This window comes from Thalia democratica, chromosome 4 (genome assembly GCF_965202585.1).
Source record: "Thalia democratica chromosome 4, ktThaDemo2.hap1.1, whole genome shotgun sequence".
NCBI lineage: Eukaryota > Metazoa > Chordata > Thaliacea > Salpida > Salpidae > Thalia > Thalia democratica.
In genome coordinates, this window is record NC_139168.1 from 27,453,936 (window position 1) to 27,476,980 (window position 23,045).

The window sequence follows — 23,045 nt, forward strand, 5'->3', positions numbered from 1 at the left end:
GCAGAAATAACACCAACTTCATACTTTTGTATATTCTGTGATTAAAAGTGCTTTAAACAAAGATTAATAAGCAAAGCAAGGGTTGGCAAACTATGCTTTAAACTACAAAAGGGCTAAGTAATGTTTGAAGTTTGTGTCAGTAGCAGGCCAGATGAGTGGGCATAAGCTTTCGGATAATTCCGTGTTTTAGTAAAGTTCCAATCTTACTATTATTATTTGCTTGTTTGATTGACAAAGAGATAAAGTTTAGTTTTACTTTGACTAAAGAGCTAATATAAATAGTCTTTACAACTGTATGAAAAATTTTATATTGTTTATTTCAGCGCTTCTGAAATGGGGTTCCGCGGAACCCTAGGGTTCCGCGACGCCTCTTAGGGGTTCCGCGAAGCCTTTCGAAATTTAAAAAGAACATTTTTTTAATTAGACATTTTATTTAAAATTAAAATTAGGGGTTCCGCGGAAAAGTTGAACTTTGGAAAAGGATTCCGCCACTAGAAAAAGGTTCAGAAGCACTGGTTTATTTGATTATAGTGAAGTAATCTTGAAATTCGCACCACAAACATATTATTAAACTAAAATTGTAGTTTTCCTTCTTTTTTGTATTTTGATTAATCAAAGCTATTTTTGTAAAAAAGAATTAACTTAAAAATAAGTAATGGACCGGAAAAATTTGCTTGTAAAACCGAACCCGGCCTGCCGACTGTATGTTGCCCTTTCATTATTTTGAAACACTTTATTATCTGAAGTAGTAAACGATAGTTATTAATAAAAAAATTCTAGACAAAATCTTGGTAGCTTTTGAGATTTAATGTACTTAGATTATATAAAAACTATAGTTTGTACATTAATTGTACAACCTAGAATTAATTGAAATAGTGAACAACATTACTCATATAGCTTTCTTATCAAGTATATATAAACTCATATTATTTAAGTTATTTTAAAATTGTTGTTGTACACAAAACTGTCTAACAAAAGACTTTATTTTGTTTAAAACTCTTACATACTTACATACTCGCTATAACTGTTATAAATAAACGCATAAACTAAACAAGCTGCAATTTTATTTTTTACTAAAATATCCAGGTTAATCGAATAAAAAATTCTGGGTTAGCATAAGTATATTATAAGTATAGCTTAAAAAAAATAACCTTTTTTTTTGTATTTGCCACGAAAAAAAATGGTAATTCAGTTTAATATATACTAACCAATAATGTAAGACATAATGTTTAACAAGTTAGTAATAATACAATACACTAAAGTGTGTATGCATTGTGTAAAAGAATAAAAATCATTAATTGTATTAAGCTAAAGATTTTATATCAACACAGCTAGATTAACTATCACTATTAAGAAAAATTTAGGTTATTTTTTAATTTAAAAACATTCTTTATAAAAACTTGTCTTAAACTGAGTGCAAAGTTTATGTATTAGTATTATAAAACAATGCACGCATATATCAAATAGTGTTCTTCAGTGTTATGTTATGTACATGGCACAATGAATGAAAAAGCTTATGTATTATCTTACAAATGATCAAGCAAATGTTTAAATACTTGTTTAATAACAAAGAGACAATATATATTATAAGAAAAAACAAATTTTACTATTCACTCAAGTTTCATTGGGTTTACATAAAATTATTAAATGAAAATTTCCCCTTAACTAGTTTAAAAAATTATACACTTTATTTAAATTGTTTTACTTTTAAGTTTACTCCTTGAAAACGTGTTTAATAAAAAAAAAAAAAATAATAATTACTTTGTTAAATGCAGACTTTATTCTTTAGCGAAGCATATACAATGTACACATAAAGCTAAAATTTCATATATGTTTAATATTCTAAAATATAAAATAGTTTTGTACATATTGAAATAAATTTTGGTCTATAAATTAACGCACTACTAAAAAAACCAAAAATAAATTTAACATTATATTATAATAAATTTTCAAATTTTAATGATCATTTATAATTATATACTTTTGAACACAGTAAAACTCATTTTTATAAAAAGATAATATGAAAACTTTAGACACTTTTGTATTTCCAAACAGCTAAAATATTTTTAAAACTCAATCAGAAATTAAAGATTTATATCAAGTTTTATACATTTATTGAAAAGCTAATTTCTACTTTTGTAGATGTGTTTCTTTGTATTTTTAAGATTTAGTTTCTGTTTTAAAAGTCGTTGTATGTTACAAAGATGTTGTTAACCAAAAACTAATTTGTCAGAATATCATTAAAACTTTAACTTACAGAAAATAAGAGCTAAGTTTGTTAGCTCTTGATTTTTTTTTGCTTCAACTGCTTTTAACTATTGTTTTAGTAAGCTCACATTTAATAGTTTAAACTTTGTTTAGCGACATTTTAAAGTTAATAAAGAAAAACAAAACTATTTAAAAAAAAATCTTTTAGGTCCTAAAATTTAAAAAAACTTTTTAAGATATTTTTTGAATCCTTCTTAGTTTCATTAAAGTACGTTTCATTACCTAAAAAACGAAATCTACAAAGTTTATTCTTTTTTGTAATAACTGCAATTAGTATTGACCTTAAATAATTTTTAAGCATTAGTTATTAATGTAATTTTTGAAAACTTATCGAAGCAGTTTAAAGAAATACAGATTTTTTTTTAGTTGCGTTCATAATTATAGTTTAAGTGACATTATAAGTACTAAATAGTTTTTTTAAACCTGTTTCTTTTAAACTTTTAAACATTTGTTTTAATACTAATATTATAACATTACTTCTTATAAAACCATAATGCTGACTTAGTAATACACATAAACACAATTGTCAATTAAGAAAATGTGAAGAACATTTGTTCTAAGTTGTCAGTTTTTTTGGTAGTAAGAATCTAACTAATGAGACTTTAGAACTATCACAAACTATTCTTTCTTTGAGTTTTCGTTTTAACAATTTCTTTTTTTCTAAATATCGTTGTATAAAGATTATTATTTGAAACTTTAACAAAATCAAAAGTTGAAGTTTTCTTAACATAACAACTTGTGGTGTCTTTGAATTCCTAATTTTAAAACTAGTTTATAAGAAACGTTTAAATTACAATGTTAAAATAAAAACGACTAGTTAATAATTGTTGTTTAAAATTACTATACCTGTATGCACACATTATCTAACTACAAAAATAACTTAAAAATGACGAAAATAAAAATCACAACGCAATATATTATAGGAGCTTGTTGTGACAAAAAGTTTCAACTTGTGATCACGGAAGTATTATGACGTAATAGTTGCAGCTTGGTTTTAGCTTAGAAATTCATCTTTAAAGCTTTCCACTCTTACTTTCTTCATTGTCATTTTGAAGGATTTATTACTATTTTGATTTCCCCACAACTGCTGGTTAGTACTGTGAAAAGTTAAATTAATTGGTTGTATTTTTGATTTTTTTTTTTTTGAATTAGTACAATTTTCATAAGTTTAAACAATTTCAATTGTTTTAGTACAATTTCCTTTTCTAAATTGTGAAATATAAAACTCTTTACCGTTTTATGATCTTTATTTTACGGGGTTCTAAAAGTTCTAACTGTCGATGAAAGCAAGCTCATAATTATTGTTGTTCTAAGGTTTTTTATTTACTTGTTGTTATAAAAATTAAAGGAATACAAAAATCTACGCAAGCAACAAGAGTGGATAGTTTTTAAAATCATTTGTTAATATATAAGTAAGATTACCAAAACTCAAAAGTTATTTCTTAAATAAATTTACTTATATAACAAAATCAAGATTTTCGAACCAGCCAAAAATAAACCATGTAGTGTAGTTGGTACTAATGGGAAAGGGTTATAAAAAATAGTTAGCAGAAATAATTTTGTTTAATAACTTGCTGTTACGTTTTGGTTAAACAAATTTATTAAAAAGTTTTAACATACGGTCATCTGTTTTGAAACCATACATGAAAGGTGACTCATCAAAGCCGCATAGATTTATTTTTGTTTGCGCATAACTATTCGACTCTCTGTCTTTTCCATACCACTAACTAGACGGGTAGTTGCCTGCAAAAAAGTGTTTTCTCGGTAACAAGAACTTTAAAAACATCCTGGAAGAAATTGATAATTTCTAAAATTGTTTTGTCACAAAACAAAGTAAACAAATTCTAACATGCGTTAGATATTTTTCAGCTACATTCTAACCTTTCTTATTGGAAACGATCTTAACAGAAATCTTTAAAATTAACTCTAACTGAAAAACACTCACCATCTTCTTCACCGTCTCCCCATGCCGTGTCGCTCGTGCAAGCTCCACCCGATCTTTCGCGATCCCAAGAAGAAAACTGGTATCCCTTGGACTTTTTCAGTGCGTCGGACAAATTGCTCTGACCTTGAAGGTAGCTGTAAAAAAACGTTCACAAAATTAACATTAATTCTAGCGTTTGAATGATTTTATTATTTTCTGACTAACCCGCATTGCATACATTTTTTAAAAAACAGACAACATGTCGGTTAAGTCAAAGTTTAATTAAACTGTTTGATCAAATACGTTTGAATTATTACCAATATTTCTTGGCATATCCGTCTCTACAAGTCAAGTATGTGAGAAAACACTAACTTGTCATAATCCAGAGTGTAGTCGGGATACTGAGATGTTCTAAAACCTGAATACTTGGCGGTGAGCGTTTTTTCTTCATCAAACTGACGTAATTGGTAATTCCATTTGGAATTGAACACGGCCTGCACCGTCAGCTGCCACTTTCCTTGTGACGTCATCGTTGCCAAGGACTCGAGACCCATAAAAAAGTCGGAGTTTTCTTTCATCTCTCCGAACCCTTAAACAAGTGTGGATTTTTTTTTTTCAGAAACACAATAAAGTCAAAGAGCTACTTTTCAAAACCAAGATTTTATAGTTTTTACTTTTAAAATTGCTTAATAACTATATTCATTTTAAACTACTTTTTTTAAATTATTTTAATAGTTAAATGATTTGTCAGTAAAAAAGAAACAAGTGTTTAACTTTAAGTATTAATAAACTATTCAGTGTAACAAAATATATCTAAATTTTAAAACATTTTCATTTGCTGATTAAAAGTAATTTTTACTAACTTTGTTTTAACCAACTATTTCAGGTTTTTAGTTTAAAACATGTTAACTTAAAAAAATTATTTTAGTAAACTCTGTCCCTGCACTAACCTTTCATGTACCATTCAAAATGTTGTTTGAAGTCAATTTTTCTGTTTGGAACTTCATCGCTACCGTATCCCATTTGCATGATCACTACTTCCTCCCCCTCGCACCTTACTCTCTCAGAATTTTCTGTAACAAAATTCGATGATGAGTGTTTATGTACTACTAAAACAAATGTTACATTTTTACGTCTATTTAAAAGTATTCGTGAAGTTGTCGAAAGTTCCCTTACTTATTTCTGTTTATGCCTACTGAACACGCGTTAAAATATATAGAAAAGTTTATTTTATTTAATCATATTATTTTTGGTTTTAACAACTTTGTTGAAACAAAATATTTTTTTATTCACAACAATTTTAGGTTCAAAAATATTTATTTTAATCTTTAATGTTTTATGTGTTCGTTTTTTGTTTAAAAAACACAAAGATGTTAACAATAATTTAATATAAAAAAAATAGTATAATGATGTTTTGTAAAATTTTTTTTTTTTTTCAAAACAAATTTGCACACTACTTTCTGGTTATGACTATCATACTTATTTAGTTTAAGCTGAAAAGCTAAATTATTTTAAATAGAAAGCAAGTTATTGTATTTTATAGTTTAACAGTATTTATTACAACTTAAATTTTACTTATTGAAAAACAAAAACTAAATAACTTAGCATTAAAAAGTTTTTACCAATTAACTGTACTGCTTTTCAAGCGAAATTATTTATTTGAAAATAGTCTGCAAGTTTAAATAGAACTTGTATAACTTTTAACAAAAAAAAAATAGTTTTTTACTAAATCTACATAAAAGAATAAAAAATAATTTTTTGTGTTCAAGTTTTCTTTTTTGAACCTAAAAGTCAAAAAAATAACACGTATATTGACCAAAACACATTCATTCCGAACCTCCGATCTTAACCCAGAAGTTCCTGTTGACGTTCTCGCCCGTGCTTCTCACCGCGAACCTGACCGCTCCATCAGTCGGTCGGCTCGAACATGGTGTGCGGCTTCACCTCCATCGCGTGGTAGTCCCTCCACGCGTCCACGTACAGCCAGTGCAACTCCCACGCGTCCCTCCCGTCCAAGTTCCGCCCCCAATACCGCGTGTAGTTGTAGAAGGCTTCCGACACTTCAGACGTCAGCCCCACGTCCATCTTGGCCACTGAGTAGCAGTGGGCCAACCGCCCCACACTGTCGTAGTCGGCCTCGTACACGCCGATCCTGTTTCATCCTGTTTCAACGAGTTGGCGGTTTTAAAAATTGCATTTAAACCGCTTTGTTCGACTCAAGCTGCCACATTGTCGTTGCAGAAATGAGTTTGACAATTTCTACTTTGTTTCAACATTTTGGTATATCGGATCAATAACTTTGTTATTAAATTTCTCAACTTTTCTACTTTAAAAGGTTTTATTTTGTATGGTGTGTTTATTATATGTTTGTAACTGTACATCCACATAGTATTTTAGTACATAGTGTTTTGAAAATTTACGAGCTGTTGAAAACTGTAAAAAATCTTAAAGTTTAAATATGAGTTCAGAAGAAAGCTAGTTTTTACGAGTTTAATCAAAACTTAAGTTTCTGAAATTGCTAGCTTAAACGTACCCGGTAAAGTTCCATTGACGTCTGCACCGACCTTGTTGCTTTTCAGGTTGCGGCAGAACCCTTCTGTATTTACCAACTTTCCGACACGATGTGGGGTGGTACTCCTGGTTCAAACAGTTAATCACATTAAGAGAAACCACTAGTGTGGTCGTAGAGCATTTTTTTAGTTATTTGATAACACATGTAAGACCAGTAGAAAAACAAGCACACGAACTTTTTTGTACAAAATTTTGTTGTGAAGTTTGTAAATAACTAAAAATACTATTTTTATAACTTTGAACAAAAATTTAATTTGTTTAAAAAAAGTTTAGCTGCTATTTAATTGAAACACGAATCTTAAAATTTACTATGAACTTACAACCTTCAGCCGCGTTAGATTTTATTTTCAACTCAATTTTCCTCATCTTTTCTTGGCTCTTGTCGAGAACTGTCTTCATCTCCATGAATTGGTCACTTAGCTCTTCGTTGGTTTTAAGTTCAGCGTGACAACACGAGAAGATCGTTCCCACGATCAGCAGGAACAAAACCAACTTCATACTTTCGATTTCTGTGATTGGACGTTACGTTGAATAACTGTAATTGACCAGCGAAACACTTGCTGTCGAAGTATGCTGTAGAATACACCCTGGCAACTTGCATAGTCTTTGAAAAACGCATGGCATACTTTTGTACATAACAAGCCACGTTTGTTAGATATAAGCTTACACTTGCCGTCTTGTTTCAACATGTTTGTAATAAAAACTGTTTATAACAAAACAACTGTGAAACAGACTACACTTACATTCAAGTTAAAATGACATTTGAAGATATAAAAACCGTAAATTTGAGTCTCAAATAATATTGCTTGAAGGGGCGGATATAGGTCGCGTGCCGTAAATTGAACACATTCGGTTGCATTAAGTTGTGAATGATAGTTAATAATTGAAAAATCAGGGATAACTTCTTTGTAGCCTATTTAAAAAGCATTTGTTTTGCAGATGTTTACATGCTCACAGGCTAATTACAACGGGCATGTACTTCGAGATGATTTGTTTTGTAAAAACAATCATAAAGACTGTTTTACACTAACTACTTAAACGAGCTTTAAAAGTATTGTTTAACTGTTCAATAAGCATGTTTGTATAAAGTTATGTTAAAGTCATTGTACTAAAAGTAAACTTAAATCTTAATGTTTTTCAATGTCACGACTCTTTAAATACTTTTTGTGCTGCATTTCAAACGTACAACTTAAAATTAATATCAAAAGTTATTAAGGTTATCATCAAAAAGTTAAGAAACAAAGGACTCAGCTAAACTTTAAAATCTAGTAACAAAAAAATTACTTTGTTTATTACAAAACAAATTATTTTTGTTTTATTGTTTTGTAACAAGTCATTCGAATAAAGACTTTAACGTTTAAGACTTTTTTATTGAGTTTGTTTGTCATCTAAGATTTAAAAAGATTTATTCTAAGATAGTATTTTTGATACAAGTTTGTAATTTCTTTTTATTAGATTTACCACGATTTATAAAATATTGTTTATTATTTCAATAGTTTATATATACTTTGGTTTATACGTTTATTTATGATCAATTAAGAAAAGTACCGAGTTAAAATAACTTGAAATAAAAAACAAAAACTTTTTTTAATTAGGATTATTAAATACAACATGTACTTTGTTCACTGTATATATAAAGTTATATTTACAAGTAGTATTCTACTAAAACTCAGTCTTAATACTAAAACTTGCTTTGTTTAGTTTCTTAAGTAAAAATTTTCAGTAATAATTTAGTTTTAGTTTAATTTAATTGTTTAAATGCTATTTTCCATGACTGTCACATATCTTTTAGATATGATTTATGCAGTTTACATTTATTTAAGCACTGACGAGGTCTTTGACCGAAACTTAGTTTGTAAAATAAATTTTTGAAAGAATAAGTACAAAAATAAAAATATTAAAATTAGAAAATGAAGTTATAAGAATTTGAAATTTATAATGCTAATTTGAAATAAAAGACAATGAGAAATCTTTAGCTTCTTACTTTGAACATCCAACTAATTTCCCATAAGCCTTAAATCCATTCCTCAACTATAATCAATACTAAGATACAACTTTGTGGGTTTATACTTATGAACTTTATTCACAACATCATTAAACCTAGCATCTTAACAACTACAGTATTTTATTATCGATTATTATGAAAAGCGGTTATTAGGAAAGGATTTTTTATATAAAATTATAATTATTTAATATTTACCTTTTTATTTAAATAGATTGTATGATTAAAAAAGAAAATGTTTTGATGCAAATGACTTGAATCTATTTTATTTGATATATGTATTATTTTAATAATTTTGTTTACTAAATCCTTATAACTTAAAATGTTACCTTAATTTCCATGTTGTTAAAATGAGACTACATTTAAAAGTAGTACTTAATTTCAAGCATCTTGCTAAAGTAGTTTAACCAAATGCTTAAAAAATAGTTAACTTTTGTCCATATTTATACGTTATATTTCTTTAAAAAATATTGCATAAAGCTAATGTCTGTTTTATGTTTTTTTTACACCCTAACAGTTTTCAAAGTTAAATAAGTCAAAAAGAAAACACAAATTCTAAGCTTAAAAAGTTTTGTGCTGAATTTTAAAAAACTTCAAGTATTTTACCATTCAATTTTCGTTCGTAACTTTGCTTAATTATCATTGAATTAAAGTTTTTTTTAATTATATATAAACAAAACGTTCAACAACTATTATATTTATTTAAACTCATATGCAAAATTTTTTTTTTTCAAAATCAAGTAGAATGATTAAAGTATATATTCATATATGAATTCCAAAACACCGGGTTACTTTTCTCTTCTGCGCTTCTCTCATTGTTTATTCTCTCCTTTCACTCTTTCATGCTCAACTTCACAAATTCAAATACCGAAGTCGATGTGTGGTGGTAAACTTTTGAATTTTCTTCTAAACTTTTTCGATCGCTCGCTTTTTCCTACAGAGAAAAAAAAAAGCGTTGCGTTAATGTTTTAAGATAGTCGTAGAATGCATTTGATGAAAGACATTTTGCAGTGCTTCGTTCTGAGTTTTTGTTTTAGATGTTTTACTAAAGGTGTTTTAGCATATATTTTAAAAGAATTTGATATTTTTAAAGAAAACAATATAAAAAAATTTCAACTTTTTGACTTTTAGGTTAAAGGTTTGAACTTAAACCAGAAGCTTTAAGTTTTTTATATTAATAAAGATAAAAGTATAAACTACCAAACACACACCTAGATAACTAGTTGTTACTAAAAACTAGAACATGCTTTAAAATATATTTTTTACAATAAGAACTTAAGTAAGTATTACAACTTTAATAGTTTCAATTACTTGAATATTAACTATCATTATAGTTTTCATGCTATTCTAGTATTTTTTATTAAGTAAAACGTTATTCATTTTCAATATATAAAAGTATTTTTCAGAATTAAAAAATTTTAAAACTTTAAAACTTACCTTTTATCATAACATTTAAGGCGTCGTAATGGTATTAACATTTAATTAAAAATAAAAATTGTAATTATAAATAAATTACTTATTAAACCATTTTTATACCAAAAACATGTATAATCGAGTTTATTTTAGTATATTTAAATTCTAAGCAGTTTAGAGACTTTTATATTTTCACAATAATGTAAAATTCCAAAAGGCGCACCAAAGAACTAAAATGTCTGTTAATAAGTTTTAAAGCTTTTCTTCAAACTTCGTTTAGAAATTTTGTATTTAATATTAAAAACCTTTTATTTTCTATTATTTTTACGTATAAGAACTAAATAAATTATTTTAATAACAGTTTTCAGGAGTAGCTTTAATGAATATAGTCATAAGTAAAACTGCACTGAGTTAATTTTCTAATTAATACCAAAATGTAATTAAAATACAATTGTAGTTTAACCGTTAATTAAAAACAGTTGTAGTACATTTTCTTTTATTTTTTAACATAGAGACATGAACTTATTTAGTTTTTTACTCATTTAACAACTATCAAACATAAGAAACATGCATAAAAAATAAAAGTTTACTTAAGAATTTTTTGGCAGCTATCCACAAAAGTATTTTTTATTGCGAGTTTTTGTTTGTGTATAATTTAATAACAGTTTAGATAGACCAGATTTTTTAATGCTGTGAAAACTTATAAAAATAGATTTAGTCTAATTTATAAAACGTATGCATGAAATATTTTAGTCTTTAAATGACATATGAAGTTGTAATAAATATCATAAAACTTTTTTTTCAATAAAAAAGGTTAAAACGTGTTTCATAAATATTTACAAATTTTACTTGTTGTCAACAAACTTTTCTAAAAATACGATAACTTTAATTATACTATTAACTAGTTTTTATAAAATGTTACATGAAAAGCGTTTTTTACTACGAAAAATATTATTTGTATAAATAATTATTTTAAAATTTTTGCTTATTTTAATCATGTTATGAGTAAAATTACTTATAAGTCAAACTTTAATTGAACTTAAATATAGTTTTTAGATGCTTAAAACAGAGAAAAATAAATCTTACTTTTTTGTCGAATATGTGTGAACCTTAAAGTTCTCTTTATATAAAAATAAATAGTAGAAACTAATCAAAATATATTAATTTAAAAGCTTAGTTATAGAACCTGCATTCTAGAAAAATATTATTCAAGATAAATATGTTTTAATATAAATGAGTACGCAGTGTATTTAAGCTCTTTGCAACTTTTGTAAACTTCAAAAGTAATTTTTTCATACCAATCCATACATCATACACTTGATTTTCATTAGCGTTTTAACTACCTACTTTTTGAAAGTTTAAAGCTAAGAAATTTTATACTATTCTTAGAATTTAATTTTAGAATATTTTTTCTCGTTAGTACACTTCGAATGTAAACTGGTGGATATACAACAACTCAGATTTTGACAATTCAAATAACGACAATTCAAACTCTACTAAATCTGAGTTATTGTAATTATCTTTTTTTATAAACACTTATTTTAGTTTTGACTATTAATATTTTTCTATTTTAGACCTCCATGATTTTCTTTTTATTTCTAATTTAAACTATTTTATGAGATTTTATTTAAAAAGTTTCTAAAACTTACTTAAGTATGACTATTTAAGTAGCTACAACTTTTCTCATTTTATAATTACTTTTATTTTTTTTTACTATCACAATGATATTAATTAGCATTTTTATATTAAATTTTTTATTTATTTTAAATTATTAATTTGAGATGTGATCTCTCTTAAGTTTTTATAAGGTTTCGAATTGTCTTTTCGAATGAATTTCCATGTAACTGCAAAGTTGTATGCATCGTATTTGAAAACTCTAATTTTAACTTATTACATTTCGTTAACCAAAACTATTTACAGTTATATTCTCCTTAATTATATATCTCTCTTTTCAGAAAAATGCTAATAAATTTAAAGCTGATTAAGTAATAATCAATTTGTATATGGAAGATCCATCAGACCCTTATAACGAAAGGGCAATTACAAAAAACGAACTAAAAGAAAACACAAATCACTGCAGCCAGTTTGAACCGCTACCGCCTATTGAGAGCTTGAACAACTGCAATGAAAACAAGTTGAAATTCGAGGAAAATTCCATGCAAACATCCAACTATGACTTTGATTTGACTCATTCTAAGGTTTTCGAAGACAACTACAACACCGTAAACAATACCTCAATGCTTTTCCAAACTCCAAATATTACTGCTACGAACAAAGACCCTGATATTTATGACACTTTAACCGAGAGAGGTTATTACCCGCCACAGTATTTACATAGAAACGCAACTAGTCCACAAGAAAATCATGAACTTTTCGATTCTGTGCATAAAAACAAGGTCAGGTCTCCGTCGCTTGAAGTCGCTATTTCTCCTGAAGATATTGTTATGATGTCACAGTATCAGGAAAACTTTTCAAACGAGTCGAGCCCCATAGAGACCAATCATCATTTTGGAAATGCTCCCTCAATGAATGCCGAGCCTCAGCAAAAGAATGGAAATTCATCTATCAGTAGTAAGTGTATCAGTTCCACTGAGAATAATACAACTTATTCAAACCAAAACCACGATAAAAACCAAAACATATCTTACAGCATTGGAGTGGGTCAACAACACAAAGTTACTACAAACAGCAACAAAAGCTTTAACCACACGGGGCGCCCTACAAAAAACAAAACTAATTTTGATGGCCTGACCCTCAACAATGAGCAAAGCATGAAAAAAATTCCAAAAAACAACAATCAATATGCAAATACTACGATCAACAGCAAAGCGTTAACTAAGTCCAGTGAGCTTTTCAGTTTCTCCACTTTGCCCAAATACGCTGAAACCGGCCATGTTGTCGGGCTGTCATCCGCTACTAACGGTAAGACTCGGCACAGCAGTGAAACTATTTTAAACAGCAGGAACAGTTCTATACATGGTGGTGAAAAAAGCAGGTCCATAAGTTTTATTTCGTCCGCCAGCAACGACAAAATTTTGAACGACATATTCATGTCAAGCGAAAGACTTTTTGATGAAGGAGCAGAAAGAAGTTCGACGACGAACACACGAAAAATTGAGAAAAAAGAGGGAAGCTTTTATACCAAAAACAAGGTTGTTACAACTTTTTCATTAACAAGAACAAAGTATATACTTTTTATTCTGCTTTAGAGGAAAAACTATTAGTCTGCCGTTCTTATTTTACTTTAACCATATTTGATGGTACAATTTTACGGTACGCAATTCTTCGTATAGTTAACGATTAGTTAAAATTGACAGTAGGCTGGTCTAGTTTGAAGACTAAAAATAAAAGTTGTCACTATACATAAAAATGTTCTTGGTATGTTCTGGACCTTCAGAACAAATCAAACATTAACAAATTCTTCTCGAACTAAGTCGAAATTTCAACTCGCTTTTGTTGTGTATTATAACTGCAGTATTACATCAACCAAACTTTATTTCAGCCGCAGAAGCCCGCGTCGCGGAAGAACCCGTGGGGCAACCAGTCGTACGCGGAGATCATCTGCCAGGCGATCGAGTCCTCGCCCAACAAGCGGCTGACGCTCGCGCAGGTATACGACTGGGTGGTGAAGAACGTGGCGTGGTTCGCCGACAAGGGGGAGAGCAACTCGTCCGCGGGGTGGAAGGTATGACGTCACAATAAAAGTTGTTTCGAGAAAAAGTTTCAACAGTGAATGTTGGGTTTGACGCTTCCTCGGCATTTACTTTGTGATGCATATCAGTGTGTCACTAGCAAAACTAAATAAGATTTTTTTAATGTTTTGCATTATTACGTTATTCATTGCGTTTTTAAAACTCGTGTTAGACAAAATCGCTATAAAAAAATCATGTTCACAAATTTTTTGAACTCTACTCAACTCTTTAACATATTTTTATACGTATTTTAGAATTCCATTCGTCACAACTTGTCGCTCCACCAGCGGTTCAAAAGGGTGCAGAACGAAGGAACGGGAAAGTCGTCGTGGTGGACGATAAACTACAGCGCGGAGAAGTGCAAGCCCACGAGGACGAGGCAGCCGAAGCAGATCAGGCCGAAAGAAGACTGCTTGGGAAGGAAGAGGGGCAGGAAGGAAAGCGGAAGGATAAGAAAAAAAGTTAAAGTTTTATTTTGTGCAAGCAAACCACTTCTTGAATAATTTTTTTAAACCTTTGATGCCTTAGTTTGAACAAAAAACTACAACCGTTTGTTTTTTACTTATTTTTTCACTACTTTAAAGTATAGTTTATTTTAACCTGAAACTAATAAAATATCTTTTAAAGTTGAGGTTTTAAAAAACAGGATTAATTATTTGAATTATTAACTTCGATGCACCACGAAAAATCAAAGTTGAATTCTAAAACCATTATTACAGACAGTTTTAGACAGAAAAAAGAAAAACCAACAAAAACATGTGAAAAATCAAATACTGACTTCTTCTGCTGATTTAGCAGACTTTAAAACTATAAACTACAAAGATTACAGGTTTTTCTCATGTGTTATAATAAAAGATAAGTAAAAATAATAAATAGCTCAGTTCCAATCACAAAACTTTTCGTTGTAACTTTTGTGAATTTTATAAATGCTTTCTAGAAGATAACCTCAAGTTTTACTATTTTAATTTAAAATGCACATTTCAAAAAAAATATTGATAACACATATATAACAGTTGTTGTAATAAATGCTAGTTTATTTATATAATTTTTAAAATTTAAGCTTATTTACAATATTGTCTCTTAGTTGTCGAAGTTTTAATCGAGATTACATAAATTTCAAGTTTTTACTTTAAAACTAAAATAAAAAATAAGAAAAACAACACTGTCAAAACTTACTTCGAACAAATAATTAAAGCAACTATAGTAATATGTTTACTAACAGAAAATAAGTTGCAAACATAGTTGTGTCATATTTGTAGCTCATATCATATTCATTTATTAATATTCTTATAAAAATCTTAGTAGGCTAAACTTTAGTGTATAGAATACATACATTTCTTCTTAATCACTATTATTTTTCATTTTAAGTACGCTTTTAAATTTTACAAGAAGTACTCTTATGTAATCAGAACACTATTATATAAATTTAGATTATAAACTTTCTTTTTGTTATTATGTAGTTTTAGTATTTGAAAAAAATATTGAAATTTGAAACATAAGTTTTCATCTTTTAATTTATTAATTTAAATTACAAATTACTCTGATATGCTTGAATTTTCGAATATGCAACATTTTTGTTTTTGTTTATATTCTTCACGCATGAATAAGTTTTTAAACAACAGTATAATTAACTAACATTGTTACATGCAGTTTCATATTTTATTTTTGCTTGAAAAGGTCGCAATCTCTTGCCACCGAAACCGGTCGCGAATAAAATATAAAATTTGCATAAATCTATTTAATTTAAATTACTAATTTTTAGAAAACTTAAGAACGTTGGTTAAATTTTTATAGAATACAATATAAGCAAGTGTACAACAAAAATAAAACTTTAACAATAACCAAAACAAAAGTTCAAAGTTTTACACTTACGTTTTCACAAGATTGTAAGTTATACAAGTAACTAAGTGTAAATCAAAAATAATACTCATCGTTATTGTTAGAATACGCAAAGAATCAGTTTTGAGTACAATTGCTTCGTCCCCATGCCAATCGTTTTGTTCTGGAGGTAATGGAGCAATGGAAACTACAAATGAACAGTTTAGCCAAGCGGGTTAGAGTAAAAACTATTAAGAACCGTTTTTATTGTAAATATCAAAAAATACATTTGTAAAAAAACAAATATTTTCAAATAAACTACTTATTTTATCAATATCAACTTTTGTATGCAACTCTTTATAAAGGTCTAACTACCAAATAAGCTAAAGTATATTTTTACATTAACTTAACATATAAATAAAAATATATACATATATAATAATAGTATACATAACTTTAAACTATGATTATCATCATCAAACTTAGTTTGACGGACCGCAGTTTTCCAAAAGCTGCGTTTCAAAATATAGAAGTCTGACCAAACTATCATTTCTGTAGAAACATTATTTAATAGAATGCTTTAACATTGTTATTTTTTTGACTCTTAAATGTTATAAGTTTTTGAAGAAGAACAAAAACTGTTATATAGTTAATTTTTAAATTAGTTATATATTAGTTTAAAGTATTTTGTAACTGCAGTTTTAAACTTTATAACTCTTTATTGCTTAAAAATTATTAAACATTACTGATAGATTTTAGCACCAAATAGTAAAAGTTTAAACTTCTAGTAATATAGTTTATTTATTTTTATAAAGTTTCTGTACATACTTAAAGCTTCTATGCTTTTTTGACACTTTGAAACTAATTATATAAACAGAAACTTAATTTTTTCGCAGTTTGTACAAACTGTTTAACATCATACTATTACCTAAAAGCTTTAAAAAAAATTAAGTAAGCAGTAATGCTATAAATCTACTTTACGACGTGTTTTGTTGTACTTTTTTGAAGTATAAAAACTTGCAACTTGTTATCGATAAGGTGGCTTTGTAGATTTAAGTAAAAGTTAAGCTTTGTTTCTTTAAACTGTTATACACAAATCGATTTGATATAAATTAATAACTTACTGTTACCAAGTTTCGCTACATCTTAAAACAAAAAGGTTGTTTAGTATATAACACTTGTTTATGGTTTAGTTGTTTTGTTTGTTTAATTGTTTACGCTTTGTGGAATATTTTAAAGTTGCGTTTGTTAATATATAAAGTTTATTTGCTAAACTTTTCTTAAAAACAAAGTTGTTGTGTTGATTTAGTTTTTATATACCATAAAAATTCTACAGTTTGGTCGGTTTTATTAAGGACACTTAAAATAAAAATAGAAATTAAGTTTTTGCTTATCAAAAAAAAATTACACTTGTTAAAAGCTTTAACGTTTGTACATACCAAAATAGCTGTAGTTAAGCTGATAATAGTTAGCGGAAAATTCACAAGGCTTTTGGAAAAATTCCAACGCAAAAAACTTCAATGCCCTACTTTTCGCGATTGACAAAGCTCTCGTGACGCAACAAAACAAACTGGAAACGCACTCGTTTGACCCGCACGTTCGAGAGAACGGTTTGACCTAAATATGAGAGAGAATTTATATAACTGCACACGTGGTTGAAATTTATCTGATTGGTTGAACAGCGATTTTGTTTGAGCTGTTTGCAGTTTGTTATGTAAACTGGAAACTAATAAAGGCTTAAAACGCACGTAAATTTTATTCAAAAATACTTAAAATTATTAACAACTCGTACTTTTTTATTGCATTTAACTTTTTGTTGGTACTACTGTTTGTAAAACACATTAAAATAATTTTTAAGCTTTTTCTTAAATAAGTACTTAAATAACTTTATATAATATATAATGAAAAATCTGTTAAAAATTTATCATTTTTCCATAAATTTCTGTATAACATTTGATTAGTTTAAAAAATATTTATATTTCAGTAATTAAACATTTAAAGTTTCTCTGTATTTAGTCGTTCGTCATATTTATCTGTTTGTAGATATTCCACAACATTCAAGATCTTTCCATCCATACAACACCGCCTCAACTACAACCTACGTTAGTTAAACCTTAAAATTGAATACAGATTTTTATAAAATATACGCCTAACTTTACAGTTTAATTTATAATATTTGCAAAAAAAAATTCCAAGTTGCGACAAGTAAGTTATAAAATACAATAAGTTTATGTCAGTACTAGGTCAATGTAAAACTAACCAGAATTACCAGTAATGTTTCAATATTTCAACGCCTTTATTGAGTAGCATTGTCAGTAAGCAGAGCATGAAATAAAAATTATGCTTTAAACGACCACCATGGTATTACAGCTTGGTACCATGGTTTTTTAATAACGTTTTATTACTTAAAAAACTTTAGTTTTCAACTATATAAACTAGCAGTTAATAGTGCACTTTAAATAATAATTTTACTTTATAAATTTTGTTATTTTAAATTTTCTGTTAAATTAAGTTTACAATGAAAATGTTTAATTTTCTACTTCTTTCAGTATTTTTTTTATTTAAATCTATTATATGTTTTAATAAAAAAAGTTTTGCAAACTTCACAAACAAATAAAAAAAAAACTTAAGTTTAAGGGCATAAACTTGTCTTAATATCTATATCGATTAAATAATAGATTTAATACCGCATTAAACTTAAAGTTGTGCAAAACTTATTCCGAAACTAATTAAACTATTTATAGTCTAAAATTTTCTTTTAAGCTTAAATAAAAAAAAAAAGTACAGGCGAACTTATTCCAACTTATCAAGCATTTGCGAGCGTGCAACTTTTCAAACTCATTTGAACTTACACGTATTTTACATTCGCATGCACGTGCAAGAAACGACCTACATTGCCACTGCCGAATTTTACAGATAAATTTTTTGTACAACCCAGTATTGTGATTTTGACTTTTTTAACTTTCCATAACTTACTTTTGTAAAAAACATATTTTTTAACGATAGCAGCAGTTTTGTTTTTGCATTTTCTTTTGGATAGAAATAAAAACTTAAAATACTGCAAGTTTTATTGTTTCTTCTATCAAAGCGTTTATCGGATGTTTAAGCTAATTAGGGAAATAAGTTTTGGTCAACTGTAATTATCTTGAAAAACAAATAAAAAGTTTGAAAATAAGTATCAATGTTTCGTTTTTTGAGCTAATTTAAAAGTTTTTTTTATTCATTTTTGGTTTGTTATAGCTTTTTAAGAAATCTATATTAGAAAAATTTAAGTTTTCTTTATCATCTATTCTTATTGTTCAGAAAACTTTTTAAAATGTTTTTTTACGTTTGTATCTCTGATTTTCAGTTTAACTTAATTTGTTCTACAAACACAAAATCCTATTAAAACTGCAAACTACTTACTATTTTTCAAACATTCCCTTTATTGTACTCCGACATGACTTACAGGTATTTAGTTAAAACAAAGCTTTTAAATGAACCGACTTGTACAACATAGCTGCCAGTTCAAATGAGTTCGAACGAACATTAAGCATTTTTCAAAGTCTACATTTTTACTGAACATTAATGCTAAAATTTATGAGAAAAACTAATATTGCAGTTCAACTGTTCAAGTTTTATAAACTAAAGTGAACTTAAAAATTCATTAATGTCCTTAGTAATATATTGAATTTAACAGTACAAAAAGTTGTTTAACCCTGTATAAATAATAAAAAATACTATCTTTTACAGTTTTATTTAAAAAACTTCAAGCTAGTTTTAAAAGATTAAAATTTCTTACTATATAAACATTAAACAACTACTAAATTTAAGAATATAATTGTAAAACGATAGCATTTTTTACAATTAAGATAAAACTGCAGTTACAAAACTGTATACAAACGTTGGCAGATTAAAAAACTTTCGATCACCGGTTCAAACCGGTTCGGTTGTTAAAATGTAGGTCATGTAGGTTCGTTGCGCAAAAGTTTTCGTTTCATTGTGACGTAACTACCTACCGGCCGGTTTTCTCATAAATATTTGATAAACTTTCCACACGCTCAACAAAAGAGCGGGTTTTTCCTGCGCCGAGCAAAAGTGAAAGAGTTTAGCAATTTCTTGAGGTTGCCAGCCAACTTGTTTAAGCTTCCAACGCAATTGCCATTACAAATGTTTTTACAAGTGTTTTCAAAGTACATGATTATTTTGATGATGCAAAGTGTCATGTTAATTGCGGAAAATTACATGTCTAATTCATTATTCACACGTTTGACATATTCAAGTCCTTCTTTTGTGTTGAAGAGAATTTTTTTAAGTTTATTGATGTTATTAGTAGTTTTAACTTTTCAAATCTGTTATCATACCGGCGTTTTGTTTTTTGTTGTAAACATAAACTGTTAATTAAAGTTATAAACTTTATTTTGCATACTGTAGTTTCTTAACTTGACTTGTTTACAATTTATTGTCAAAATATTTTTTTAATCTTTGTTAATTATGTTTGCTTATTGGTGTAAACAATTTTTTTTAATTTAGAAAACATACTTTAGTTTTACGTTGAAATGGTTCAAATAACTTATAACAGTTTAAACGTAAAACTTAAGTCTCATTTTTAAGGCCAACCTAACTAAGTATTTTTTAAACACGTTAAAAACCTCTAAACGACTAAAAGCTTAATTTTAAAAACCTTAAATTCCAAAAGTAGTTTATTTTGTATATTTCAAATCACAAATTGTGGTTAAGATTAGTTTTAAAATAGCATAAGATTAAAAATAACCTCGAAATAGTCGTTTTTGAAAGTTTGCTAAAAATATGAAGTTAATAATACTGATGTAACAGAACATTTTAGTTGCAAAACAGTAGTTTTAGATACGAGTTAGTCTTCTATTTACTAAAGCACCCTATTGTAAATCTTTACAATGTATTTTCTAACAAATATTTTTCTTCAAAGTTTATAGTTTTGCAAGATTCTATAATGGCTAAACATAAACAAATGGTTTCCAGTTTTTTTCTACAAACAGCTTGGTCAGTGATTATTTGGATTAAATGTTTACCAAACAATTGTTGTAAGAAATTTTAATAACAAAACATACTTTTTGATTGAAAAAAACTACCTACAACTTAACTGGCGAAACAATAAGTATCTCGGACGCATTTTGTACGTAGTAGCATGTCTTGATCTTAAAAATTATAATTCAAAACTTGTGCTAGAACCTATTTAACAGATACCAGCTTCCAACTACCAATCAAACAATAACAATGCAAGCTTCAGCCAATCAAATTCAAGTCTTCAGTCTTTACAAGGAACAATACCTCAGCACCAAATGATTTCAGAAGCACAAGTTTCTCAGGCAATACGCTATTTGCTTATGAATTATTAATATTATTCTTTTTCTAACGTATACTATGATAGAAAACAATACTTTTTGTTAATAAATATTATTGTTTGTGCTTATAAATGATATAAATGCTTTTTAAACCAAAACTTATTACATTTTCAAAATTTTCAAATGATTTTTAATCTAGTCTTGTTTAATAATAAAGTTTAGCTCACTGTATATATTTTAAGTTTGATATTTGAATAATTTTTTTTTAAGTTTTACAGTTTAAAACCTGCATTGTGTACGTTCAGAAGTTAACAAACTTTAAACTGTTAAATGCTTTTACTTTTAGATTAAATCTGTTTTGATAATTTCTTTGTAATATTTATTTAAACTATTTTACAGACAAGTTTCGATCTTAAGTTTCCTTTGTGCTTTTGGAAAAACCATTTGGTGAAATAAAAACTAATAAATGATATAGTATTAAAATTAACAACTTATTAATATATCAATAAGGGTTGTATCAAATATTTCAGAGTCAATTTCAGCAGCACACTTTTTTTCAAAACCAAAGTTTTTATCAACAAAACCGAAGCTTGCCTCCTTTCAGTCAATCGAGTAATGAGAGTAGTTTAAGAAGATTGTTTAACAAACCTCTTGATAACCAAAAAAATAACACTTTTGTAAACAATGGATCACCTACAACTAACATGAACAGTGTTAGTTATAGCTATATAACTTTCATTAATAAAAATATTAGTTTTAAAGACGTATTTGAAAACTTTGTTGTTTTTATTGATTAGCAAATTGCTTTGTTTTAATAAATACGGTTCTTAATTAGTTTTGTGTTTAGCAGCAAACTGTGCATCATACACAAGAGCTGAACGCATATGGAAGCTACGAGCGAGACAACAAACACTGTCCGGCTACGCATCAGAAAATCTTGGAAATTTCACGGCAAGCCAACACGCAGATAGAGCAACAAAAAATCCAATATCAAAATCGAACCAACGACTGCCTTATAAAGGACATCAACCAGCAGTTGAACGCGCAACTGCAAATAGGAAATCAAATCGAAAGTGAGCAACAAAGAGCGGAAAACCTCGACGGTCCTTCGTTGGACTCAAACGTCGGCGAGTTTGAGGACATTTACGTGGGCGACTACAGCGGGAAGATAGACAACATGGAGGTCTCGGATTTGTACGATTTTGGCAAGCACATAGAGCTCGAAGGGCGAGGTAAGCTGCTGTGATGCTAATGGTAAACTCAGGATTCAATTATTTAATAGGTCGAACAACGGCCTTCTTATTCTTTTGTACTTTAATAAACAAACAACTTTATCTTTAATTTCGATATATCTCTCAACCTTACACATGATTTATAAATAATTCGCAAATCGGTCCAGGACAGTTTTGAACTACTACGTCATAATATATTTTTTAACTTTTATTTATTTTTTTGTTGCATGTATGTGTTTAGTTCTACTAGTTTTAAAGTTCACTGATGAAGGACGGTTGTCCGAAATTAATTTGAACAAAATGTTGCAATAAACTGGTAGATTTTTAGCTTAAATTTGCATTAATTTTAAAAAATGTCTCTTACTCTTCAGCAGAAGTCCATCAGATAAAAACTGAATATTCCGAGCAATGCACCAAGTACTTGGATCCCACCCTGCAGTACTTCGTCAACCCAGTCACTCAACAGCACAGCAATGGAAAGTTCAGCTTCAACGAGTCCATCAAGTCGCAAAACTACGGCCAGTTGTCAGGAACTGAAGTATATTACTAGTAACTTGTTTTTTGTAAATGTGCTTTAAGGCAGGGGTCGGCAAACTGCGGCCCGCGGGCCAAAGGCGGCCTTCAAAGCCAGAATATGCGGCCTTCGAGGTATTTTTCAGCTTAAAGTATAATTTTTCATTAAAACAGCAGTAACAAATGTTTTTGTGGTTAAAACTTTCAATTAGGCTTTTAATTTGATAAGTTCTCATTATTAGTGCACTAATATAGCTTACTTTATCACATATATTAATTCTTTTAAAAATTTATTTTGCAAACTAAGTT

General features: G+C 28.1%; 1 protein-coding gene across 1 annotated transcript; it reads left to right on the forward strand.

The window, feature by feature from the left end:
- Positions 1-12,181: 12,181 nt before the first annotated feature.
- On the forward strand, positions 12,182-22,773 carry LOC145833192 (uncharacterized). The gene is made up of 10 exons (XM_082940391.1): positions 12,182-13,330; positions 13,681-13,863; positions 14,125-14,331; positions 14,590-14,699; positions 15,814-15,923; positions 17,732-17,790; positions 20,890-21,015; positions 21,522-21,704; positions 21,839-22,223; positions 22,595-22,773. The coding sequence occupies exons 1-10, from the start codon at positions 12,182-12,184 to the stop codon at positions 22,771-22,773; spliced, it is 2,691 nt and encodes an 896-aa protein (XP_082796517.1).
- Positions 22,774-23,045: the final 272 nt, after the last annotated feature.